This window comes from Oreochromis aureus, linkage group 18 (genome assembly GCF_013358895.1).
Source record: "Oreochromis aureus strain Israel breed Guangdong linkage group 18, ZZ_aureus, whole genome shotgun sequence".
Taxonomy (NCBI): domain Eukaryota; kingdom Metazoa; phylum Chordata; class Actinopteri; order Cichliformes; family Cichlidae; genus Oreochromis; species Oreochromis aureus.
In genome coordinates this window covers 800,283-820,415 of record NC_052959.1, presented here as the reverse complement: position 1 = coordinate 820,415, position 20,133 = coordinate 800,283, and the positions used below count along the sequence as shown (strand labels likewise).

At 43.3% G+C, this 20,133-nt stretch overlaps 1 protein-coding gene across 1 annotated transcript; it reads right to left on the bottom strand.

The window, feature by feature from the left end:
* On the bottom strand, positions 1 to 18,158 carry c18h5orf22 (chromosome 18 C5orf22 homolog). Its single transcript, XM_031733296.2, has 10 exons — positions 17,919 to 18,158; positions 15,535 to 15,680; positions 12,966 to 13,115; positions 12,745 to 12,878; positions 11,846 to 12,153; positions 7,849 to 7,911; positions 7,580 to 7,701; positions 957 to 1,023; positions 671 to 810; positions 1 to 591 (listed from the first exon to the last, which is right to left on the bottom strand). Exons 1-10 carry the CDS (start codon positions 17,985 to 17,987, stop codon positions 435 to 437), a joined length of 1,356 nt encoding a protein of 451 aa, XP_031589156.1. The 5' UTR covers positions 17,988 to 18,158; the 3' UTR covers positions 1 to 434.
* Between the last annotated feature and the right edge of the window lie 1,975 nt (positions 18,159 to 20,133).

Here is a 20,133-nt window from a genome sequence, read left to right as displayed (position 1 = left end):
TTGGAGTTATATTTGAGAGTTTATTCTTGCAAGAAGGAATTCAGTCACAACAAGGCTCTCCTGTGCTGCCCTGAGGAATTCCCAAACAAAGGATCCAGACCCTACTTACACAGTATATACTTACTGAATCAATGAAAGGGCTGCCAACCCAACAAAGTGTCTGTGAGGCTGCAAACTGTCCTCAACACATCAAATTAAGAAGCCAAGCAACAACACTGTCGGTGTCAGTGCCTTATACACAGGCTGTCTCCTGTGTATAAGCAAAGAAAAAAGGCTCACATAGACTAAGTGTTGACAATATGGGAGGAAATCTCCAAACTATTTGTCCTGTTTCCAAGTGATTCCTCAAACTCTAACATGTTTCTCATGTGTTAGTTTTTATCTGCTGTGTTTATCTTGATAAAATCATCCCAATGACAGATGTGGTTTTTCTGTTAGGATCCTTGTGGCAACTGCTCCTCAGTCTCTGTGCTGCTATTGTCATAGTCTCTGTGTACGTCCAGTGCTCCATACAGGCCCTCCAGCATAGCCAGTACTCTCCTCTGGATTGAATCCACCTGCTCCACTGGGCAGTATTCATCCAAACTGGACCTGAAAAAACACATTAAGACTCTCTTTCTGTATCACTACACTGGTAAAGACATTTAACCAGTCTGTGGAGCTGATTTACCTGGACAATGTCACCAGTGTGGGTTTGGGAAGGACCTTCAGGAAGAGCTGAACAGCTGAGATAAGTCTGTCAATCTCATCATCAGTGCTGATGTGGTGAGGAAGCTCGACTGTGTCGCAGGTTAACCCTGCCTGGTGAACCTGAGGGAAGAGTGATGAGGCGGGAGGATAACAGACTATTCATTCTTTGTATAAGTTTGTCCTGCTGAAAGTCCATCTCTGGTTCCCATTCACTAAATATAACTTTATTGCTATTATTTATGATTATTATATAAAATTATTATTACCATTTCATAGTCAGGGCATGAATTTCTTGCCTTTAGACTGGAAACCAGTTGAGGTAGTGAATCCATGCTGAAAAACACAGAAACAGCAAGACGATGTGAGGGCTGATCTCCACATCACCCATTTTTAAACAGCGGAACAATGTTATTCAAAAGTAACATCCGTGCTCATAGAGGCACGCTAGTTCATCCCAGGCAAACAGATTCTTTCACTCACTGGTTAAATAAAGACAAATAACTCAGATCGCAGGAGTGTAGGCGCTATCTTAATTTGTTGCTTCAAAGAAATTTAAGGTGGAGCTGGCTCAAAGGTTTCAAAAGGCTGGTCTACATTCGAATGGGTGACCCAGATGTTTGGTGGGGCTGTGATGATTGAAGTTTGTGCCGACAATAATCAAGACAGAGGCACGCTCCTCTGAAGATTCGATCTGAATTTGTGGAGAGGACGAGCTTCAGAGCGAATGTTGATACACAGCTTGTGTGGAGCGTTTGGCACAGCTCTAGAAAAAAAACACAGATAGTTTGCACAGACCAGATCTGTTCGGGATGCAATCATTTACACGCCTCCCTGCAGCTTCTCTCCTCCATAGCTGGCCGTCTTTACTCTCGCTCTCGCCCTCGTCTGCACCTGCCCCTTTGCACTCTACCCTCTCTAACTCGGCTTCTGGATTTTGGCATAGTACTCTTTATTCTCTCCATATTATGCTTATCGGGTGGCTGCGCATTATTAACATATGACCAGCAAACACTCCTAGACCTCCGTTTCTCCTATTCACATCGCTTTGATTAACGCTGGAGATGCCGCCCCACTACGACCAAACTCCCCCACCAGCCTTCCCTGCCTACCCCCTTTCAACCTGTATAAGAAACGATACAGGAGACGCGGTAAAATGAGTGGCTTTCATGTGCGTATGAAGGCTTACCTTGAAGCACGGGCTACGGTCTACCCATATGCCTCTAGATACTTGCTACCCTCTTTCTCCAGTGATCGCCCCGCCACTAAACTGCTTGGCCACCAGTGGATTTGCTCCGTCTCACAGCAAGCTTACCCAGCCCTTCCAGCGGCATGCCTCCCTGCTCGGACCTGGATCGCCTCGTACAGACGTGGTGTCAACCACAGCAACCTCAGTGCTCTGCGACGTGCTACTCGTGCTGATGCTGCGCCCTGGACACGGATGGCTCTTTTCAACGTCAGGTCGCTGGTAAACAAGACCTTTGTGTTAAAGGATTTTTTCTCTGCCATGAGCCTTGCCGCTCTTTTTTTTGACGAGACCTGGATTCGCCCTGGTGAGTCTCTTCCCTTTTCTGAGCTTCTGCAGATGACCGCCTCGCGAACTACTCTGTTTGTTGTGGTTTACCGGCCACCTAAATATAATAAGACTTTTATTCACGAATTTGCTGACCTTCTTGGTTCAGTTGTGCTTATTGTTGGTGATTTTAACATTCATATCTGCTGTAACGACGATCCGTTAGCCAAAGACTTCCTTGCATTAATGGATTCTTTTAATCTTGCCCAGTGGGTTAACCAACCCATGCTAAGGGCGTTTTTTCATATGGTTTGGACATTTGCATTAAGGATATAAGCAATGTTGGGATTTCGGATCACTTTTCTGTTATCTTTGATGTTAACTTATGTAATTCTGAACCTCACTCTGAGGCTCTCTCACGTATAATTAATTCTGGAACTGTGGAGAATTTTTCTGTCTTTTCCGAAACATGCCTCCTCCATTCCTGACTGTTCCCTATCTCCCATGGTTGATGACTTTGCTAGCACCTTTTTTTTCCACATGCTCCTCCATCCTCAATACTGTTGACCCTGTTAAAATGAAGCACCCTAGATCCTTTTCCTGATGTTGGCTAAATGATTCTACACTTGCGATGTGTGCGCCGCCGCGATGAGAGAAGATGGAAGGAAGATAAACTCCAGGTTTCTTATGATATCCTGCTAATCTAAAATTACTCATGCTAATGGTCACAACCCCCGATCCCTGTTTAATATTTTCAATTCCTTGGTTAACCCCTGTCCTGATATGCCACTGGCCTGCTCTCCTGCTCTCTGTGAACAATTTCTAACTCATTTTATTCATAAAGTTCTATATCTTAAGTCCTTGCTCCCTTTAGTGTCGAGTTTTATCCCCACCCCTGGTTGTTCATCATCATTCCAACAGTTTGAGCTGGTGTCACTCCATACTCTCAAGCAACTTATCGACCAATAAAAGAATACCTCTCCTGCCTACGATATCCTTCCATCTCGTATAGCTAAGGATTGCTTCAGTGTAATTGGACCCAGCATCCTATCTCTAATGAATTTATCCCTACTTGCAGGCTCTGTTCCTTTAGCTTTCAAACATGCTGTTGTCCAGCCTGTTCTTAAAAAAAGGAACCTTGATCATAACGATCTCGCCAACTATAGGCCGATTTCTAAGCTTCCATTCCTGTCCAAAATACTGGAGAGGATCGTTCTTTCACAACTCCAGCCGTATTTGGATGCGAATGCCATTAATGATAAATTTCAGTCCGCTTACAAACCCTGTTACAGTACTGAAACGGCCTTGCTCAGAGTCCTCAATGATCTCCTTCTGATTGCTGACTCTGTTCGCTCTTCAGTCCTGGTCCTACTAGATCTATCCTCGGCCTTTGATATGGTAGATCATAACATCCTATTAGCGAGGCTTGAACACACAGGTGGCATTGGAGGTGCCGCCCTAGATTGGTTTAAGTCATACCTTTCTAATAGGTCCTTCTTGATCAATTTTGGCCCTTATTTCTCCTCTGCTGCACCTGTCTCCTGCGGCGTGCCTCAAGGATCTGTCCTTGGCCCCCTGCTCTTCTCACTGTATATGCTCCCCTTAGGCGCAATCTTTGAGAAGTACAACATTGCACATCATTGTTATGCCGACGACATACAGATGTATTTCGAATTAACTGATGATCCTGCTATGTCTTTGCACGGTTTTTGTGAGTGCATGCACGAGGTCAAAAATTAGCCTCGCAGGTAACTTTCTTATTCTAAACGATAGGAAAACTGAAATCATCGTGTTTGACAGTAGAGTCCCCCGTGGCCAACTCCATGACGCCTTCGGTTCCTTTAATAGTTTCCTCACCGACACTGTTAGTGACCTGGGTGTGTTTTTGGATAGCTCTTTTAAATTCGACAAACAAGTGTCTGCTGTTGTCAAATCTTGCTTCTATCAATTGCGTCTTATTAGCAAAGCCAGACATTATGTCCCGCATAGAGACCTGGACAAAGCTTATCCACACCTTTGTGACATCTAGGTTGGATTATTGCAACTCCCTTTACTTCGGTCTTAACTGTACTCTTCTCCATAGACTGCAAATTGTTCAGAATGCGGCCGCTCGTCTCCTTACTGGTAGTGGGCGGCGTGTCTCTATCACCCCTGTCCTTGCTGATCTGCATTGGCTTCCCGTTAAGTATCGCATTCAATTCAAAATCCTGCTGCTCACCTTCCGAATTATTAACAATATAGCTCTAAGCTACCTCATTGAGCTACTTAGATCATACACCCCTACTAGAGCACTAAGATCATCTTCCCAGTTACTTTTGGTACTGCCGAGATCCCGGCTGAAGACTAGAGGTGAGCGAGCGTTTGCCTTGGCTGCACCCGATCTATGGAATAACCTCCCCATCGCTATCCGCAAGTCCGATTCCATTCAATCCTTCAAATCACGGTTAAAAACCCACTTATTTAACCTCGCCTTTTCTACCAGTTAATGATTGTTTGTTAGTTAGTTTAATGCTTATTTCTATCTTCAGTCTATTCTTAACTACTTTTAATCATTTTTAACAATTTTGACTGTTTTATCCTTTACATATATTGTTCTTTTATGCTTTTATATGCATTTCTTTTGCTTCTGTGTTTTTAATGCTATTTAACCTGCTATCATGTTTGGTACTTTGCCATAGCCTTCATCCTCCCTGTTACGTCATCTTACCCTCTTGTATGTTAAGCACTTTGATACACCACTGGTTTTTAAATGTGCTATATAAATAAAGTTTGTTGTTGTTGTTGTTGTCCCCGTCCCCCCCCCCATACCCCGTCCCCTCACAGGACGTGTCAGCTCCTGCCTGACACCGCGTCCATCACAGCTGGAAAACTTCACACTTTTGTCATCTATCATCTCTTTAATCCTCACTCAGTTTCTAACTGATTTCTCAGACGCTGTATCTGACTCAGTGTTCAGCTTAAATAAAATAATTATTGTGGCTGATTTCATCTGTGTAGACAGTAAAAGTGATGGTACTTAATGGTAAATGGACTGATTCTGTTTCATGGTGCTTTTCTACTCTCCAAAGTGGCAAAAACCCTGAACTAACACAGGTATGATTGTATTATGGAAATCATTGCGTGCTCACAGTAATACGTAGTGCCTGTGCACACAGTTCACTGTGTCATATACAAATACAGGTTAAATCTTTATCATGCAAAGAAAAGGCCACATGTGAACCACAAATGCCATCATATGTGGAAAAAAGGTTATTTCAGATGGGCTGAAGCAAACTAGAAAACTGCTCTATGGTCACATGGATGCCATGTCCTTTGGACTAAAGAGGAGATGCTTGTAATCAGTGCTCATTTCAGCTATGGGGCTGGGTGAATATCTGAGGGACTTGGCATCTTGCAAGCAAGGCATCAATTCTTCAAGATACATACAACAAAGCAACAGACTCTAACCAGAGGACACATCAGCAAGTCAGTGCTAAACCAGATATGACTGGGCTGCCTGGAGCTCAGAAGGTAAGGCAGGGTCATCGATTAACTGGAAGGTTGGTGGTTTGGCCCCTGACTGGTCAAGTCTGCATGAAAAAGAATCCTTAGGCAAGACACTGATGTTTGCTGATGCACTCATATATGTTAGATAAAGTACGAATGGGTGTGAATGAAGCGCACTGCATAAGCCTCTTTGACTGTTCAAGTAGAGTTTACAAGTGTTATGTAAGAATCCATCCTTTTACAAGACGACCCAGGAGTGTCGAGCAGCTGGAATCCTACACAGACAACAGCAGGACAACATTCCTGCACCAAGTCCAGCGCTGCTCTCCTCAGCTCCCAGCAGTGATGGGCAGGAGGAGGAATACAGACCATAATGTGAATATCGTGAGACAGACTGTGATGTAGCAGAGGAATACAGATGTTTAGTCGTCCTTAGCAACAGGCTGAAGTAACCAACAAAGATGCTACATACAACAAAAAGCTCTGTTTATGAAGGAACGTGAGGTCCTTCAGTGTCTGCAGCAAAATCACGGAGATTTCCCATCAGCAGAGGTGAGTACAAGACAACAATTATTACTATATGATGTGTTAAATTTGCTTAGATGAGAGGGTCCAGCAGTAGATCAGAGGAATAAGGAAGGATTTGTCTGTGTATTTCAGTTTGGCTTAGTTGGAGGCTTGAGAGTGTGTAATTGTTTAGAGGGAGAGGAATTTATGGACACTGGGGGTCTGCCTGTCATAAAAGGAGACAGGAAGCTACAGTTGGGGGTTGCTGATGCTGATGCTTGTACCTTTAATAAAAGCTCATAATTGTCATAACTTAGAAGTAGGTTTGCAGGAGACTCTCCACATGCTTATCTGTAAATGTAAGACAACAAGAGGCCAATGGCCCAGTGGATGCAGAGTGGGGGTCTCAGTGTTTGTAATATGTTAACTCTGTTTTCTATGTTGTGTAAAGGAATTTGGTGTAGCTTGGGTGAGGAGATTACTTTTATGACCGGCAGGAAGTCACGTATACAGAGACACACACACACCTACATGCACACTCACTGACGTGCACTCACACATACACACGGGTACGTGCACACACAGGCACTCACATGCTCGCACATACATACACAAACACAGAGTTTGCAACACACCATGGGGGTTTATGATGGGGTCGCTTCTATAAAACTGGTTGTAATGAACAAAGAAGTGAAGATCTGCAGAGGGACACCGCCCTGGCACGTCTCCCCTTCTAGAAGATGCATGCGTAACTGAAGATGAATAAAGGTTTTTGTGAAAATGACTACTGAGTCCAGTGCTGTCTCTGGATGCCCGAGGAATAAAAAGAACCGGGGTGAAACTGTTTCGTAACAGCGGTCTGCTGGAGAGTAGCCATGAAACTCATGAGATCAACAGATTAAATAAGTGATGAGGCTGATCTGTGATTATGAGGACATGTTCCTCTAGATTCTGTTTCCATCATGGACACGACCACAGCAGCTCCTCTAACAGACCATTTCAGTCGTCCTGTCTCACAGACAGAGGAAACCTTTAATAGGACTCTCTATCATCCTCTGCTGGCACAGAGATGTCTGTCAGGTAATTAGATCAGTATTTTACGAACATTTCACCCGCTGTAACAAAATCATTGGGATAAAGAAACTACTTCTTATTCTCATGAATATAAAGCACAGGCACAGTCAGCTGGGACAGACATTATACAAAACACATTCACAACTTTTCAGCTTTACCTTCAAACAGCAGCAGCGTTTGACCAATGCAGAAAGTTTCCCAACTTTCATTCCTGCTTTGTTACGCCTCTAACTTTCAAGTCTCTGTTACAGTAGATTCATTTCATGGAGAAACAGTAAAAGCTGTGTAGAAGTCAGTGCAGGAGAACTTTACCCAGGGTTTGTGGCCCAGCGTGTAACCGTCTCTTCTCCATCATCATCCAGTAGATCAGCAAATGCTGCTTCCAGGTCTTCTAACTGGCGTATACGATGATCTACACACTCACCAAGCTCCTCCTTAACATGCACACAAACACACATTCAGTGTTTATTTGTTTTGCTTTTTATGAATGCACAGCTTTAAGATTTCCTGCACTGTGTCAAATATTTATGGACTGTAGGGATGCTTGGTGGAGAAATGTTGTGACTCAAAGGATTTTTCACCTCATCGGCATCCAGGCGGGGCCCTCTGAAGCTGTAGAGCTCCTGGAGGATGGAGTACTCCTCCTGGACAAAGAGACAGCATGTAGCTGAGGTGACTGTGTTTTCCAGTTCTAATGAAGATGAACAGATATTGTAAATGGACTGATTCTTATATAGTGCTTATACAGCCACATTCAACCAATCACACCCATTCTCACTCCGACGCATCGGAGCTGCTTGGAGAGAGATCATTCTAAAAAGCAACTTGGGGTTAGTATCTTGCCAACTAACCCCAGACTGGAGGAGCCAGGAATTGAACCACCAACCTTCCGATCAGTATGTGACCTGCTCTACCTCCTGAGCTACAGCCACCCCAGCCACGGATATCTGCTTTATTTCAGACTGTAGCCTGTCAGTGTAACACATTGCAACTGACAAATAAAGGCTATCTCATATCTCATCATCTCATCACATTACATGACAGAATGGATCCAGTGTATGTGGACTGTGCTGCAGGAGGCTGCTTAACTCCTTAACAGGGTTTGTACCACACGTTCATTTTTATTGGTTAATTAATGAACTCTTTTCTGCTGCTTCTTCTGGGTCCAGGTTGCATTCATTAAATCCACATAATTAGAAATGATTTTCATGCAGCCCTATGAAGAACTCTTAACTTGGAGCATAAACGATGAACTGGAACTTATCTCAGGGTGAGAGGCAGGGTCCACCCTGGACAGGCTGCCAGTCTGTCACAGGGCTAACACACAGAGACAGACGACCATTCACACCTATCAGCAATCTAGAATCACCAGTTAACCTAGTTAACCTAACCCCGCTAACTGCATGTCTCTGTGGGAGGAAGCCAGAGAGAACCCACACAAACACGGGGAGAACAGAAAGAGCCCGGCCTGATGGTCGATAGGACGTCAGGACCTTTTTGCTCCGGGGCAGCAGTGCGAACCACCAACCGCACAAATACAAACAAGAAAATAAAGATAAGACACTTCTGCCTCATCCTGCCCAGAATCAACATCAGGACCATTTTTTTTTGGGATGAGGACGTCTCCATGTAAAAGTCAGACACCAAACAGCTTCTTTCAGTATTAGTTTAGTACTAAAGTCTGGCCTGTATTCACAAAGCTTTCTACTACTACGAGTAGCTGCTTGGAGAGAGATCACTCTAAAAATGACTCAGCAGTGGGATTCTGGCTACTATAGGACTGGGTCTGCTGTGGGCTGGGGTTTAAAACTACAGCCTCCATAGCTGACCACAAGAGGAGATGGAGGCCACCGATGTCCACCTGACGCCCAGCAGCCTGAAGCTCTATGAGCCACAGAAAGAACAAGGGTGAGGATCCAGGACGCAACATGGAGCGTCAGGAACACAGCACCCCCTGCATCAGCTGCTCCATGAAACCCTGAGGCAATAGGGCTGGGAAACAAAGTCAGGACAGTACTGTGATATTCTGTATGCTGATATCGATACAGGGACATCAATAATTGATATTAAACCAATTAAAATACTCTGGGAGTACTTTGCACTACTATGAACAACAGGGTTCAAGTGGCGCTGTGTCATGGACGGACTGCAGTCACTGTCAGAGGTCAGTCATACTGGTTACTGAGATGCTGAGTTAAGTTAAAGAGGGTGGTGTTAGCAACATGTGACCACACGGATGGATAAGATTGCTCCAACTGTGACTGTGGTGAATAAATGGATCCAGACCTCCGTCTGCACCGCTTACATACAGCTCAACTCTCTCTCTAAAACAGGTTTCACCTCCACTGATACAAAGACACAGAAAATCAGAATACCTGCATTTAAAACTCTTTATTCTATTAACTATAGAATTTTATTCTTTTATTTAACTGTATTCCTGCTTCTGCCTCAGCTTTACCTCACTGAACTTTTTCAGGTTGTATTTATTTTATTGAACGATTCTGCTTTACTCAGGCTGAGTTATGTTTGTTACCATAGGCGTGTGACACTATGTTTTCCAGCTTGAGGGATGAATATCGTACATCTAATCTTATCATGTCTTATAGATTTACACAAAGAAACAAAAAGCCAAAAAAAACACTTCTTCAGAGGAACAAGAGGAGGAAGTTACTAACAACATGGACCTGAAAGTAGTGCTCAGAGTTTGGGTCAAAGCTCGACAGCGTTGACGACTGCCGGGGTAAAGAGGCTAATTCTGTCCGTACTCTGGAAAACAGACTGACAGCGATCAAGCAGAAGGCGTGCTAATCTGGAGTCCAAAAAGTGTAATAAATCATTTTCAACTGTCGCTACTGGCATTCATACAAAAGAGACGCACAGACACATCTTAGAGCAGGGGTGTCCACCTCCAGGCCTCGAGGGCCGCTGTCCTGCCAGTTTTAAATGGACTGGTTCTTATATAGCACTTTTCTACTCTCATGTGATTCAGGTGTGTTGACCCAGGGTCAGATCTAAACCTGCAGGACACCGGCCCTCGAGGCCTGGAGTTGGACACCCCCTGTGTCCAGAGTGAGTTGACTGAACCCTTGGCTCAACAAAACCCAATCACAACAGAGCTTTTCTAAAATTTCAAGATTTTGTTTTCTACACGACTGAATGGAGAAAGATCCCATTTGAAGGAAACAGGCTCGTCTTTACTGAAGGTTTCTAGGCCGAGACAATACAACGTTAAGAGACAATATACGAAACAAATAACTAACCAGACAATTTGTAATATTAAAATCACAAATAAGAATGTCAGGGGAAAGCCAAACAAATGTAAACAACTCGTAAACACATCTGACGGCGGCAGATATTACACTGCTACAGTTCAAAGACTTGCAGTTAGTGGGGTTGGGTTAGGGGTGATTCTAATTGTGAATATGAGTGTGAATGCTGATCTGTCCGGGGTGTACGCGGCCTCTTGCCATATGGTAGCTGGGACAGGTTCCCCTCATTTTAAACTGTAATTGTGGACATAAACGTGGTTGAGTTGTGGCACAAACAGGAAGCCAGAAAACTAGAATATTACTTTGATTCCAACACACGTAAGTCTCACTACAGCATAGACTGCTTTCTTTGTTATCACAAAACGTCTGGTATGACAGTATAGTTATAAGTGATTCTGCTCCATTTCTGTTAGCATTTATATAGATGAAGCCATACATAACACACCAAAATGGTCATTTCCCACATGATGGTCGCAGGACACTGATTTAAAAGTAAAGTATATGTCCACTGCCAAACTAGTGCATAAATGTTATACAAGCTCCAAAGTTAAAGACAAAGAAATGAAGCGATCACTTTAGAAAAACGAATTCAATCCTTGGAGCTTGAGTTTAATGAAAACAACGACCAAACCAAGCAGAGCTAAATATAACAAAGTGACAGGCAGCTAATACGATGATGACAGAGAAACAATCTAAGAGAACATTTAAGTGCAAACAGCAAACTTCTCCAGGAAAGCTAATAGTAACTCTTACTTTGAATAGTTTGGGGGAAAGAGCCTGGGCTAGGCGGCCGACCACTCAAATATTATAAAACATTTATTAACAAAAAATTATGAATCGCTCTTTTTTGTACATGTACAGTGAAGGAAACGCTTCCCCTGCTCTCAACAGTAATCACAGTGATTCTAGAGCCGGACAAACGTCTAATAGTTTAATCTGCTCAGATACAAACATGCTTCACAGACGTCCTGCAGACTGTCTCTCACAGAGTTCAGAGTGATTTGAATGGCTCCATTTAAAAGAGCACAGTCTAATATTACTGGTATCCAAACTGGAGGCCAGAACATACCTTTTCCCCCTATATAATCTGTTATTATCATTATTGTTGTTGTTGTTTACAATCTGAACTCATGAGCTGGTTTCACATTTGCTATTGTTTAAGTTGATGTTGTTGTTTAAGAGACTAATTTAATTCAACAGACTAATAACAATGTTTCAAAGTAAAACGAGCTCATGAACAGAAGCCGAAACTATGACAGCGTTTCATTCAGCCAGACATCACTGAGGAAGCAGCAGAGTGTAAGCGTACCTGTGTGTACAGTTCCTTGAAGGGGTTCTTACAGGAGAAGAAATCCAGATCGATGTCCAGAATGTACGGCTCCGTCTCACTTACAAGTGAAGATATTCTCTTCACGATGTAGCCGGTTGACCCTTCATCGTCAACGCCGGCTCCTCCTGTGCCATTGCTGTCAGGTCCTTCCTCGGCTTTGCTGCCCTCTGCTGGCTGCAGTGAGTCAGTGTTTACTGGCTGTGAGCTGCTGGATTCTCCAGACTTCCTCTGCCCTGTTCTCGCTCTTTTGACTGAACATTCCTCTGTGTCCTTTTCTGGTCTCTGCTCTGAAATTAAATGTCAGATCAAAAAGTAGAAGAAAGGTTCAAATGGACAATAGCAGCGCCCTCTGGTGTTAAAACATGCAAACTCCAAAACTGAATGACTTGCAAATCTCATAAAGAACAAAGTAAAGTAAACATATCCAAACATGAGCTCAGATGGTCTCTTTAATCTTTAGTTTAAGGAATGCAGGGTCCATATTTTCCAGTCAGAATGACAAAGTTTGATTTGTCTGATCACAGATCAGTTTTCCACTTTACCTCAACCCATTTTAAACGAGCGGTGGCCCAGAGGAGACATTTCTGAGTAAGGCCCGGTTTAATGCAGAGGTGCCTGAAGGCCCAAAGGTCACAGTCATTTCTGCAGATTCTCACAGTCTTTCCACAGTATTATAAGACAGTCTTTGCAATTTTATGTAGACAAACATTATTCCACACTTGGCAGACAGTTTCTCCCAGACTGGTGAACCTCTGTCCTCCCCAGTCGTGTCACACAGCACCTCCAGCTGCATCGTTTTAGTACTACTTCATTTTCCAGCCTTTTGCTGCCTCTGTTGCAACTTTTTTGAGACGTGTTGCTGCCATCACACTCAGTACCTGTCAGTGAGCCGTGACCTGGTCTGACAGGATCGACTCGGATCACACCCAGGCTGAAATGCTTTGGGTTCTCCAGCTGCTCCTCACACACATAAAGACCATCACTGAGGAAGTAGTTGTCTGTACTGGTCACTCTGCAGAGACAGGAGAGGACAAAGACAGGAGATCAACGAGGGACTGAGATCTCTCCTGCTGTAACGTTCTTCTTCTTCCTGTCCTACCTGATGGTGGTGGTGGATGAGTCTCTGCCCACAGTCATGCTGTGTTCTCCCTCTCTAATCTGCTGGGCCCAGTATGGATGCAACCACACCACACAGGACACGTGACCGGCGTACACCATCGGCATTATCCAGTTTTCTATACTTAGTTCACTGAAAAAAGGAAAATATGCAAGAATGGGGTGACATAAATCTCAGTCCACCCACATCCACCCACACACTGTCCAAGGCTGCAGTGGGCTGAAGCTCATGTCTCTCAGCTGCTCCCTGCAGGTGTCGCTGTAGCTCACACTCTATACCCAACGTCCTCCTCTCGTCACACCAACCCTCCTTCGGTACCTCCTCTGTGGTCTCCCCCTGTCCCTCCTCCCTGGCACCTCCACCCTGCCCAGTATACCCACTCTCCCTCTCCAAACCACAGCCTAAGCTGTCCTTCTCATGTCTTGTCCCTCTGGTGCCTCCTAACAAAAATCTTCAGCTGTCACCTCCAACATGGCCTCCTGTCCCTTTGTTAGCCATGTGTAGCAGCATACTGTGTTGTGAAGCTTCCCTGTCGCTCTTCTTGCCATCCTCCTGTCACAGATCATTCTTGACACCTCGCACCAGCTCCCAGCTCCACGGAGGCTGTTCTCATACACGTCCCACACCACCCTCACTCCTGACTACCTCATACAGTACAACACCTCCTCTCTTGGCAGCATATGATACGTTTACTGTTTATCCAAAGAAGACCTTCTCTATACTTCTTCTGCGTCTGATCGGCTCTCCTATTCCTAACCTAGCTTCCAAACATGTTTCCCATGTCTCATTGCTATGGCTCATCATCCGTCTGTAGCTACTATAGCTCGCACATCAGCTGATACCAGCACACCTGTCAGCCTCAGTCGTCCTTTCACTCTCCAGAACGTGTTAAACTGTTAAATCTGGTCGACCTGCCCTCTCTCTCAGACATCTCCATAACTCCACATCCAGGTTCACGGACCAGCTGCCTTTCCACTCGTAATCCTCTTCATAGTTGCCCTCATTTCCTCCTTATTAATCCTCACTAACTGAATCCTAACTCCGTCTATGCTCCACACTGAGCAGGACACAGACATGTGACCAGTTATAACTAAAGTTCTTAGTTTTACTGTCAGGTATGGAAGTCAGCAGTCCTGAAAACTGAAAACAGTTTAACAGCTTGGTGGCTAAACGCTTGCTTTAGATGGTTTCTCTTTACAGCTGACATTTCCTAACAATGAATTTGAGCAACACATTTGTAATGTGAACATTTGTAAGCTGAACTTTTCACTGCAAAACTATCGAAGCGAGTCTTACTCGCTCGTTTATATCCAGGCAAAAAGTCTATTTCATTTTGTTTTGACAGAACAATAAATACGATTATTCATTACAAATGATTGACTAACTTATTAATTAAGTTACTTTACATGCATATCAGGCTCATTCATTCACCAAGACACTGTTAGAGATGACATCATATCTCACACCCATTTTTAGCTGTGATGCGTTGTTTGAAGAGCTCCCACCAACACTCCTGCTGTAAAAACACAGAGAACAAGTGGTACAGTGGTTCGCACTACTGCCTCACTGCAACAAGGTCCTGGCTTTGACTCGTGCTGTGGTGATTCTGTCCCACAGTCAAAGAGTAAGGTCACTGGTGACTGGTGGTTGTCCCTGTGACAGACTGGTGACCAGAGGAAGGGTCTTGTTTTCTGTTCAAGCGTCTGAATTTAACCCCACGTACCTGCACATATACCCACAGTCATGCTTACATATGTAGGCACTTATTGGTATTTTCCATCCTTTTCCAGGAGCTGTTGGCAGTAACGACATACCTTACAATGCTAAGTGTGACTATTGTCATGATGTACCAGCAGAGGAGATGAGAAGGAGGCAAACACTCGTCCACACCAACTAACAGGGACCCTGTTCTTTCATTGGCTGTCAGTGCTCAGCATATGGATCAAACTGCTACAATATTAACCAAGACTTTGTGCTATACATGTAAACATGGTCCAACTCACACAGATTACTTCCTACTGAAAGGCTGCATGTATTTATATATCTGCATCAGTCTAATCCTGGACCATCACCCTGAACACTTTCACAATGCTGACCTGAAAGAACGGGCAGATTGTTGCGTCCTCTGTGGTTGGGTTGGTTTGTTTCCATTTTTGGAGGATTTTCATTCCCCATCTGAGGGACTTTGGACTCCTTGTGGGAGGAAACTGTAGGTGGATCGTAGCTGTCACTTTGTCACACTCACAGCCAACATTAGTCAGGAGAGAAGTGCTGAGAACACGACTGCGCGTCTTTTAGAAGTCGCCTTCCTTCACATCTTGTTGTAAACATGTGCAGAGACTAATACGACTTTGTCACCTGAAGCACGTCTTATTTTGTTGACTGTGTTGAAACAGCAGTTTTCCAGTGATGGTGTGGAAGTGCCATCGTAACAGTGTGTGTTACTATAAACACGTTTTACTGAGTTAATGTTTACTTCTCATACTTTCTTCCAGCTATCACCTACGAGGAGCTTTGACCAACACAAGCCACAGTTTGACCCGTAACGTACCCAAACAGCTTCTCCTTGTCAAACACTGTGTCAGCAGACATGTTGACAGGGATGAGGAGGTCAGGGTGGGAGTCCAAATGAATCATTTTTATGTTCTTCATTGGGAGATGCCTCGAAGCTATGGCCCGGTAGATGTGACACACCACCTGGGTGAGAAACAGTAAGATTAGCAATGTGAACGGTAACTTTAAGATTATCATTAAAAGCACAAAATCTTCTTTGGGAAGGATTTCAACACGATTGACATCATTCATGAACATTTCTATGTTACCAGGATGAGAAAAGCATTGAATCATTTACAAGTTTAACTTTACAACCTCTCAAAATGATGTACCTCAGGTCAGTCCTGCTCTAGCCGTAATTATCCTGCTTCAAGCACAATGAGATGAAAATGTAGCCAAATAAGTAACGCAGGATTATTGCAGAGGTTCATATAATGAGCCTGGGCTGGATTACACGATGTTTCCTTTTCTGTTCTAGCCCTCGCTGACTGATGCCAGCCAATGGAGAAACCTGACTCACTACACGACTGCTTCACATTCTTGGCACAGTCTGAGTCAGTAAGAACCCCTGTGATCATTTCAAAGCTGACTGAATACACAAGAAATCCCCATACGCACTCTGCTCAGCTTTGTCTACAAGGATTCAATTCAATTCAATTCAATTTTATTTATATAGCGCCAAATCACAACAAAAGTCGCCTCAAGAAGCTTTATATTGTACAGTAGATAGCACAATAATAAATACAGAGAAAAACCCAACAATCATATGACCCCCTATGAGCAAGCACTTTGGCGACAGTGGGAAGGAAAAACTCCCTTTTAACAGGAAGAAACCTCCGGCAGAACCAGGCTCAGGGAGGGGCGGGGCCATCTGCTGTGATTGGTTGGGAGTCACGAGATTGTTGTTGTCAATGATGATAACTGATGCTTTACTCCAATATACTAACTATAATAACGTTCTAGTGCTAGATCAGTGAAGAAGCATCCAAAAGTGCTCGGTTCACTCAGCTATATGTTATAGTTTCCAAATCTTGTGTGGGGTTTTTTTCAACAAGGAGTACAAAATATAAACCTGAGCAGTAGATTTAGACCACACTGGCTGACATGTGACAAGCTGGTGAACAGTGTGAGGAGGAGGTGTCAAGGTGTTGTTGCTATGGCTACGTTAAAAACCAAGGATATACCATCCATGTTCACCGTTAGTCTGTTAAGGAGAGGAGAACCCAGCGTAAAAAACAGACTGTGTGTGTGTCAAGGACCAGATCACAACAAACAACCAACATCTACAAAAAACAGTTCTTATTTCTTTGTTTTGGTTTCGTACCTCACATTACATCACTGAGTGGATTCCTTCATACTAGAAGTGATGAAAAGCAAAGCCCAAATGTAAATGGCCTGTATTTGTATAACGCTTTACTTAGTCCCTATGGACCCCAAAGCACTTTACACTACATTCAGTCACCCATTCACACACACAGGATGGCAAGCTACATTCTAGCCACAGCTGCCCTGGGGCACAATGACAGAGGCGCCACCGGGCCCTCTGACCACCACCAGTAGGTAACGGGTGAACTGTCTTGCCCAAGGACACAACGACCGAGACTGTCGGAGCCGGGGCTCAAACCGGCAACCTTCTGATTACAAGACGGACTGCCAACTCTTGAGCCACGTAAGTGTAAGTCAATGAGGGTGTAATGTGGAGACATGCTGTTACGATTCCTGGTCGAGCTTCAGTGAGAAACCTGCGTCTGCAGATGTGGATGGTTGAACAATCCTGTTTCCTGCAGATAGCAAAGTGCTTCACCCGGAATCTGAGTGAGAGACCTCGGACGTTTGCTAAAAGAGCAGATGACACTGTGCTCAACTCCAAAAAACATATTTAAGGTTTTGCCAAAGGAGTAACCAGCTCAATGGACAGATCACTATTTCGTTCATAGAATGGTATTTGTTGTTTGAGCAATGGAGATAAAGTAAACTAGATAAACTGGTGTAAAGTTATAAAATACACAATAATGCATCTGTAACATTAATAAAAATTCTCTATAACATCGTGTTCTTACTCCAGTGACGTCTCGAATGTCACGTGGGCGGACTTGACAGTGACTAAAAGTCTGATAAGAAACACAAATCTATCACTGAGTTTATGAGGTCACCATTTGTCTGCTTTGTAACCCAGTGAATTCAAATAAATCTGCCACTGTGCCAATATTAGTTCTGTTTCTGAACAATGTGAGAATTTATCTCGTTCATGTACAAACGGAGGTTCACTGTTGTTATAAGAACGACACGCGACACGCCGGCTAACGGTAACGTCTGGTTCGTTAGCTTTAGCAGAACTATGCGGTTGTATTTTGCTGCTGTGTTCACACAGAGAAGACTTACGTCGTGGTGGTCCTCCACAACACAAACAGGCAGCTGCTTATAGATCCTCTTCAGCGGCACAGAGCTCATTCTGACTGCGGGGAGCTAACGTCTGAACCCTCGGTATGTCAGTTCATTGGAGGTCGCTGGCACTGCGTTAGTTTCCAGCACATAGTCTGAAAACGTTGGTTTGAAATGTATGAAATTCCCACCAAGTTACAAGTTCTGAGTCAGAACCAGCGGAACTCATTCCAGCACTGTTTATATGTCCGTGGAGAAACAAGTCAAGAGAACAACGATTCCAGTCTGTATATAAAAATTCAGCAACGAACGGAGGAGAAAATATTAAACAGTAAAAGTTTGGTTTTATTGTTATGATCAAAAAATCGTAACACCGTAGTAACACCATACACGCCTGGGATAAACACAAAAAGCCTTTTTTGTTTATTTTTAACAATAATAACAATACTGCTGATTCTGTGCTATGATTCTGGCACGGTTAGAAGTTACATGTTGCAAACATTAGTACATCAGTCTGCACATTTGATTTGAATACAGTTCTTCCATCTATCTATAGATGGAAGAATTGTATTCTGTTCCTGGTTCCTGGAGAAAGGAACTCCTAGAAACACATACGCAAGAGGATCAGTTCACAAAAATATGGACATTTTCAGCTTTCACACGTCATCGTCTCACATTAGTTCACAAATACCTGCCTTACAATTTACTGAACATATCATCCACATTATTGAATGTTGTACCGTGGGCTCAAATACAGCCCACTAGCCTCAAAGCTTGTCATAAAAACAGAAGAGTCAGCCACTGTAATTAGTTTATATTCTTTTGTTGTTTTTTTTATATTGCTTAGGCATAAAAATGGTAATCAAAGTACATGAGTTTCAAAGACATAATGTGACTTTTCCTTACAAACATGTAGCAATGTCTGGACACACACATCCACACTGTGAGACACAGAAATGGGATGATGAAAGTCATGTTCAAAGGTTAACCTCAAGTCGTCCTACAGGACATGTGCTTTTTAATGACCCCACACTAACACGAGTGGAGGACTGAGCATGTCCTTAGCGTCACTTTGAACCTTTTATTTAAAAGCTCATATTTTTGACACATTTTTTCAAGTGACAAACTGAATGTGTCTTTAAAATAAATTGTGCTTGGCTTCAAACAGCATGCACCAAAGTTCAGACAGAGCTCCAAGCAAAACCATCATTTTCTGATTATGTATCATAAGATGGACCGATCCGATATTACGTATCAGTATGTCCGATACTGACCTAAATTACTGGATCGGATATCGGAGAGAAATAAAAAATGTAATCTGATCCATTAAATATCACAAAAGCATCTCAGAAAACTTGCGACATTACGTAACCCAGCTCATGACCTTAGCACGTCAGAGCAGTATGCGTCACGTGATGGAGTGCCTGTCGGTGGTCTGGTTGAGCATCTTGAGCACTACCAAACCGGCATTTCATCTCTGAGAAAGCTATCCGAACCTTGAAGTCATTCTGTTGTTGCCAAAGAACTGATGAGAAAGATGTTTGACGAGCTTAATCTATGTGTTAGGCAGTAGTTTGGATATAGAGAATGCTGGTGGCATGAATTAGAATTTTTGTAGCTTCATCCAGCGATGAAATTGAAATCATAATAGGGAGGGATTCTTCTATCAGATGGAAAGATGGATTAACAACAGCAAATTTACAATATGTAAACTTGTAAAGAAATATTATAGACAGTTTTGAAAGATATAGATAGATCTGTAAAGATGTTGTTACGGGTTCGAAATTGAGGACGAGAGTAAAACAATGATGGTCCAGAAGAGGTCAATCAAACAATTGATTTTTAATGAATGCACGCAGCGTGGAGAGGTGCAAACTGCAAAACAGTTGTACATCTCTGCCCAAAATACACTCTAGATTGCTTTTATAACATCAGGGTATTGTAACGCCCCTTCTTGCGTTTACAAGCACATAATTTGCATGTACAGAACATTCATGTATTTTAAGAATTAAATGCAACACAGAGGGTTCCTCCTTGTGGCATACTCTTCCGAATATGGTGATGATCTAAGGCCTTTGAGGTCACCATGGACTGGACATCCTTCCGTCACCTGTAACTAAGCAAACTCAAATACCACAAGAAGCTGAATACATTCAGGCCTTTGCTCAGCTACTATTTTACTGTAACAATATACTCAGCATATGAGTTATGATAT

Bases quoted from the DNA above. Each gene is read 5' to 3' on its own strand.
- c18h5orf22 (XM_031733296.2), bottom strand. From the start codon at position 17,987: ATGAGCTCTGTGCCGCTGAAGAGGATCTATAAGCAGCTGCCTGTTTGT. The intron at 12,879-12,965 runs GTAGGACAGGAA...CTGTCTCTGCAG, and splicing joins TCATCCACCACCACCATCAG to AGTGACCAGTACAGACAACT. The intron at 12,154-12,744 runs GTACTGAGTGTG...ATTTAATTTCAG, and splicing joins AGGTCACGGCTCACTGACAG to AGCAGAGACCAGAAAAGGAC.